The sequence below is a fragment of the Populus trichocarpa genome, chromosome 8 (genome assembly GCF_000002775.5).
Source record: "Populus trichocarpa isolate Nisqually-1 chromosome 8, P.trichocarpa_v4.1, whole genome shotgun sequence".
Classification (NCBI taxonomy): Eukaryota; Viridiplantae; Streptophyta; class Magnoliopsida; order Malpighiales; family Salicaceae; genus Populus; species Populus trichocarpa.
In genome coordinates, this window is record NC_037292.2 from 17,064,914 (window position 1) to 17,071,427 (window position 6,514).

At 35.5% G+C, this 6,514-nt stretch overlaps 1 protein-coding gene across 3 annotated transcripts; it reads left to right on the top strand.

The window, feature by feature from the left end:
* Positions 1 to 245: 245 nt before the first annotated feature.
* On the top strand, positions 246 to 6,308 carry LOC18101862 (probable sugar phosphate/phosphate translocator At1g48230). Of its 3 annotated transcripts, none has more exons than XM_052455304.1 (10): positions 246 to 585; positions 773 to 1,051; positions 1,780 to 1,887; positions 2,624 to 2,655; positions 2,736 to 2,786; positions 3,699 to 3,760; positions 3,864 to 4,125; positions 4,636 to 4,901; positions 5,013 to 5,104; positions 5,764 to 6,308. In XM_052455304.1, exons 2-10 carry the CDS (start codon positions 965 to 967, stop codon positions 5,935 to 5,937), a joined length of 1,134 nt encoding a protein of 377 aa, XP_052311264.1. In that variant the 5' UTR covers positions 246 to 585; positions 773 to 964; the 3' UTR covers positions 5,938 to 6,308. The 3 variants fall into 3 exon arrangements, with proteins under 3 accessions (XP_052311264.1, XP_024463415.2, XP_052311265.1); XM_024607647.2 differs by having other exon boundaries at positions 778 to 1,051; XM_052455305.1 differs by lacking the exon at positions 1,780 to 1,887 and having other exon boundaries at positions 778 to 1,051.
* The last annotated feature ends 206 nt before the right edge of the window (positions 6,309 to 6,514 follow it).

A 6,514-nucleotide genomic window follows, 5' to 3' on the forward strand; every position in this document is an offset into this window, starting at 1 on the left:
AAATTTTATTAGAATTTTTTTATTTTACTGGACCAGTTCAATACATTTAGATTGGGAGAGAACCCGTCTGCATCATGCGTATCCACTGTTTATAAACAGTGAAGACGCTCCACTTAAATTAATTCACGTGAACATTGAACAATGAAGCAGACGCATAGAAATTTTGCTTTTGTTAAAATATGATAACAGCCTTAATTTAAATGGATTCCATCCAAACAAAACTTAATATAACAAAACGTGCTAATATTTGTGGCTGACTGTCACCCTCTGCCGCAGCCTCAATGCCACACGTGCACTTAAGCTCTAACATCAATCAATCAATTTCTTTTTTCCTTCTCCTGTGAAACGAAGAAAACAAACTTGTGTGATTCATTCATTCATCAATCGATACCATCAGAAGTAGTAGCAGACTAACAGTTTGTAGTGTCTCATCACTCACCCATTCATTTATTACCATTTCCACCCCCTCCCCTCCCCTTGGTTTCGTTCTGTCTTTCCAATCACTAGCTGTCGGTGATTCCTGTTAGTTACCCTTCATTTCCATTGATCGGATCGGACTCTCCCCTTCTCTCTATCTCGCATTTGGTAAATAATTGAAGGGAGACCCTTTCAATTTCATTTTGCTCGATTTGAATTTCTTATTCCCTGCATTGTTTGTTTGTTTGTTTGTTTTTGTTGGTGATCTAGGGTTTTGTTTTCAATTTTGATTATTTTGCTATCTTAGATAAATTTAGTTCGATTAGGTCATCCTAACTCACTTTTTTTTTCCTAGTGCAGGAGGTCTGTTTTATTTTTTTTTAATTTTCTTACATACGAATGAGTTGAAATGGATTTAGATGATGTGGAGGAAACCAGAGAAGTAATAACAATTTACATACAGAGGTAGAGAGGAAGAGGAAAAGGAAGAGGTGGGTTTTCTTCTCTTGCTTTTGGCGTAAGGAAGCAAAGCACAAAAAAGGCAAACATGATTGTGAATAAGCCGTTGGTGTTGACTTATCTCTACCTTTTGATTTACATTTTGCTTTCGTCTGGAGTCATTTTGTACAACAAGGTAACCTCCATCACCATCTCCATCACCATCACCATCACCATCACTATCTTCCTTATTATTATTATGCAAGTGTATCAGCCTAGGATATTATTGCAGTTTGCCACATCGTTACTGTATTATTTTGATGCTGTCTTTTCTTTTATATTTGAACCCTGAAATTGCAGTTAGTTAGCCACCACATCCTTTTGTTCATCAGCCAACATCTGGTCTTTGACATTGAATTCATAAAGAAATGAGCTGATACTCGCACCCAAAGAAGCCTAATTGTGTATAGTCACGCATTTTCTAACTGTTTGGTAGTCACTATGGCTGCCTGCTCATGTAGTTGACAGGCATCCAGTGTTTTCTTTTAATTTTCTATAGCATTTTCTTGCCTTCTATGAACTTTCCCTTGGGAATTAAACTCAATTCTTAATCTCCTCGGGACCAATCTGGTAAGGATTGCTTCAGTGTCCCAGTTATTCAATTCTTCCACCAGGGTGTAAGCTCTGAAGTTATGCCTAGTTTAAGCCAGTTCCTAGCACTTGTAGAGGTGACCCACTTTTGGTTCTCTACGGTAAATAAATCCTTTTTTGGACATATGTACATGTTTACTTGGTGGTTAATGCCATTTTCATTTATGCAGCATCGTGGTTTATATGGTTTACTTGAAACTTAAGCTGTAATTCTATGTTTATCTTTTGAACTGAACTATTAATTGAAGTATGATTCAATGAATTTTATTGCAGTGGGTGCTCTCACCAAAATATTTCGACTTTCCATTTCCCATTACACTTACGATGATTCATATGGGGTTTTCAGGGGCTGTAGCCTTTTTCCTTATTCGTGTATTTAAGGTAATGACTTCCTACATAATTTGATTCCCTGTGCTTTTGGAGCCTAGATGGCTATTATGGGAATCACAAAACAGTCAATTAAGTTGTGGGTGACATGGTTTTAATTCACAGGAATGAACAAGACCTTATTTCATATGGCTGAATAGAAGACTGTGCATGTACCTCTTGTTTGAGCTCTTAAGTTATCATTTCTCTATCTTAGAATGTTATAGATTCTTTAAACAATGTTTTGGATTTATCTTTGGAAAATGTGAAGAATGTTAGTGCTAGAGTTTCTCAGTGATCAAGTAAGACATAAAATCTATGATAAAGAGTATCATATTCATTTGTTTTAGCTCATTCATTCATTCCGACCAGAAAAAAAAGAGGTGAAAACTTCTCATTTCAATTCCCATCATTCAGTGAATCCCTTGGCAGGTCCTTTATACAATGAACCTTTCTTTGAAGAACAAACTAAAATAGCCTAGGATTAGGTTTATTCTTTATGTATTCTTGTATCCATTTAGCTATACATTTCAGCATGTATGTGGAGCTCATATATTGAATTTTGAGCAGTTGCTCTGTAACATATGTTGCAAATGTATGGTAACTTTCTTCATGTTTCTCCAAAAAGTGTGATCTTACACTGGGTCAAGCAAAATACTTTATTGAAAGCTCTGTACTTCTGCAATTCGTTGCCTTCTTTTAATCTCTTTGAGTACTGGAATTGATTTCTCCTTCTTTTCTGGACATGCAGGTTGTATCTCCAGTCAAAATGACTTTGGAAATGTAAGTGATATAACTTTGTTTTCATTCTCTGTTTGTCCATTGTCACTTTTCTGATTGTTTTTTTTTTAATAATTTTGCAGATACATAACCTGTGTTGTGCCAATAAGTGCCTTCTTTGCAGCAAGTCTTTGGTAAGAACTTAAATGTGAAAATGCTGTTCTGGTGAGATATGAGTTAATTTGGCTCATAGAAACTGTATGACAATAATATGTGAAACGAGAAATCTGGCATGTTATATATTCTTATGCCAGCCTTTGGAAAAAGAAATTCATCAAAAGATTTATGTTGTCATCAGACCTGGATCGCTGCTGGAATACTACTGAGATTTATCATATATTAAGTAGGCAAAGTTTGGTTTGGCAAGATGATCTGCACTAGGCTCTTGTGCAAGTTTTATAGCAGTTTTGTGGTTCAGGTATTTATGGCCATGGCTTATCTCTTGAGCTTAGTCTGCGATTTGTAACCTTGTCCCAGCTTAAGCTGTTTTCCGAGCACAATTGAGGAAGGGGCCTTCCTTTCCTTAATTATGTTTTGTTTTTGCATTTGACCCAAACTCCTGTCTAGAAGAGCATAACATGAGTGATTTGGAAAATTTGGATTCCTATATATCCATATCCTAGCACACAGATTATTTTCCTGGGTGGGCTTTTGAATGGTACTTTCAATATGCTGTTTCCCATTGGCAGAAGTTTTATTGTACCAAGCAGGGCTTTTCTTAGGCGCTTAATGTTTTGAATTTGCAGCTTGATTTTGTTGTTGACCACTGTCATTTGCTTACTTGTATGCTATTGCACTGGGTTTTGTGCCTCATTTATATGGTAGAACCTAGCCTTTCTATTCAGGGTTACACTCTTCTTCTTCTTTTTTTGTCGATAACTTATAATTGAGTTAGATTTTCTGCTGGACAATTTATTCTATATTTCTGTTCTAGAAATTAAATGCTTCGTGTTCCATACGTGTAGAAAATTCCAAACTCTTATGAATCATGTTGACTTTTCTGAGGGAGTGACTGTTTTGCTGTTTTCAATTCCTTGTCTTAACAGGTTTGGCAACACAGCTTACTTGTACATCTCAGTAGCCTTCATCCAGATGCTCAAAGCTCTAAGTATGTCTATGAAAAGTACAAATGTTGTTTTTTCAATTCTATGATAATGCTCTTTAAGCAAAGCTGCTTGGCTCCTTATATTGGATGGGTATGGATTTTACAGTGCCTGTGGCAACATTTATCATGGCTGTTATGTGTGGCACTGACAAAGCAAGGTGTGACGTGTTCTTAAACATGTTGCTCGTCAGTGTTGGAGTTGTCATCTCATCATATGGGGAAATTCATTTTAATGTAGTTGGCACACTTTACCAGGTCACGGGCATCTTTGCAGAAGCTCTTAGGCTGGTTTTAACTCAAGTTCTTCTACAGAAGAAGGGCTTGACCCTAAATCCAATCACCAGCTTATATTACATAGCTCCATGCAGGTACTGTATATAAATGCTTCAAGATTTTTTTTTATTTCAAAGAAAATGATTTCATATGATGTTATGATATTACTCAAAATTGCAAAATAGTCAGTCTCTCCTCTCTTTATTGTTTTGAGTGTTTTATGCTTGTCAAGTTTTATAGCATAATTGACAATTTGACATCAACTACATATATCCTGAAACTCCATTTCGAATCACAATTAGGTTTTGTAATATGATTTAATGGTGATTGAAATTCCACTTTTAAGTTTCTTCCCATAATTGTAAAATTTGTTTTAAAAAAACCCTGTCATAATGCATAGATAATTAGATATGGTATCTAATGCAAAAGTATCATGATCTGCCTAGCTGCTATCTCAATCTACTGTTAAACACTGAGACTGCTGTCTGGGTGCATGTACTTGTGGATGAAGTGTTCCACGATAGTTTCTATGATTGGTAATGAAATTAGATTGATTGTTGTATTAGGGCTCAGCTGCTCATGTAGGAATAGTATTTTGTTTGCAGTTTTGTTTTTCTGTGTGCTCCTTGGTATGTACTGGAGAAGCCTGGGATGGAAGTTTCACAGATTCAGTTCAACTTTTGGATCTTCTTTTCCAATGCTCTTTGTGCGTTAGCCTTGAACTTCTCTATATTCTTAGTAATTGGTAGAACTGGGGCAGTCACCATCCGAGTTGCTGGTGTGCTAAAAGACTGGATACTCATAGCCCTTTCCACCATCATATTCCCAGAGTCTACAATAACTGGGCTGAATATAATCGGTTATGCAATTGGTATTTCTCTACTCATACAAATGTGGAAGATTTTTATTGTTACTTCATCATTTACCCATACTTAGATTTTGTGTGGTTATTTTAAATATTTCCTTGTCTTCTTTTGTGCAGCACTTTGTGGTGTTGTTATGTACAACTACTTGAAGGTTAAGGATGTCCGTGCATCTCAGGTCCCTGAAAACATTTCGGATAGAATAGCAAAGGTTAATCTTCTTAATAGCCCTTGGTATCATAAGACTTGCTTTTCAATACAAGGTTTTTTATTTCTTTCATGTGAGTGATAAATGACTGCCAATATCAGTGGAAAAAAGTGGTAAAAGAATTTGATGAATACATTGTTAAAAGATACATCATAGTTTATAAATTAATCTCTGTATGACTGTTTTACTTCCATCCATTAGTTTCTTTCTGAAAGATTCAGAAATATTGTAAAATATTGGGAAAGTTACTGCCTGGTTAAAAAACAACACAGAGTTAACATATTTGTTCTATTACTTGAACTGTATGCTAGTAATGTGGATCATATGCTTGAACTGTGGAAATGGAAATCTTGATTGGTTGTTTGAACTCTTTCAAATTGTGTAGCTAACATTGTTGGACAACACACCTCTTAGCGTACCTATTAGCAGTTTATTAGATAATAAGTGAAGCACTGAGAATATTAGCCGAGTTAATTTAATAACCTGAAAACAAAGACACTCTTGTCTGTATAAAGTAAATCCTATCTTGGAGTTCAAGTTGTTGGTTTTGTAGAATTATTATCAATTGGAACAGACAACGACCATACATTAACTAATCCTACTTCCCATAAGACTGTTTTATCTTATCTAATAATTTAGGTTTCCATATTATTTTGTCATAGGATTGGAAATTGGAGAAGTCATCTGATACATTCACACCTAATAACAGCAGTGATAACAATGGAGGAGGTGGCGGGGGAAATATTTCTTCCTCTGATATGAATGTTGATGAAGAAGCACCTCTAATTCCATCATCAAGATTGTCGCACTTTGGTCGTACACAGCTTAGCAAGTAGCGATCACACTGTATGATTTTTGAGCCCGAAGATACAACTGAACTTATTTCAAGAGAAAAACAGGAGGCGAAGAAGCCAGTCTTAGAGAAGATGCTTTCATTCTTTGTTTGTTTCTTTTTGGGTAAATGAGTAGCAAAGCGGAGGGCAATTTATTGTAACTACACTTGTAGCATGTGCATTCATCGTTGTCGTCATATAGCTTATGCAGGTGGTATCTTAGGAACCATAGCTCTCCTTAATATAATTATTGCTGTTGATTTGGATACCATTTTTAGGAGGGTATGCATGGGGTTAGTATGTGTATTTTCTATTCCAGTTGAATTAGATTTGACAGTTATTCATATTCATGGGTGGAACGGGGTTTTTTTTTTTTTTGAAATTAAGAGGGTATTTAAGAAATTCGATATCTTTGGTTGGCTGCTTTTTTCGTTCATTTTCTGAATTACGAGTTCATCTTTATATTTTTTTTTGGGGATAAATAAGTCTTTATTCTGTTCCATAGTGGTGTTTGGAAGTGTGAGTGGTTTTTTTTTTTGGATCCACATAAAAAAAAGTGTATTTTTTATTTGTGTAAGAT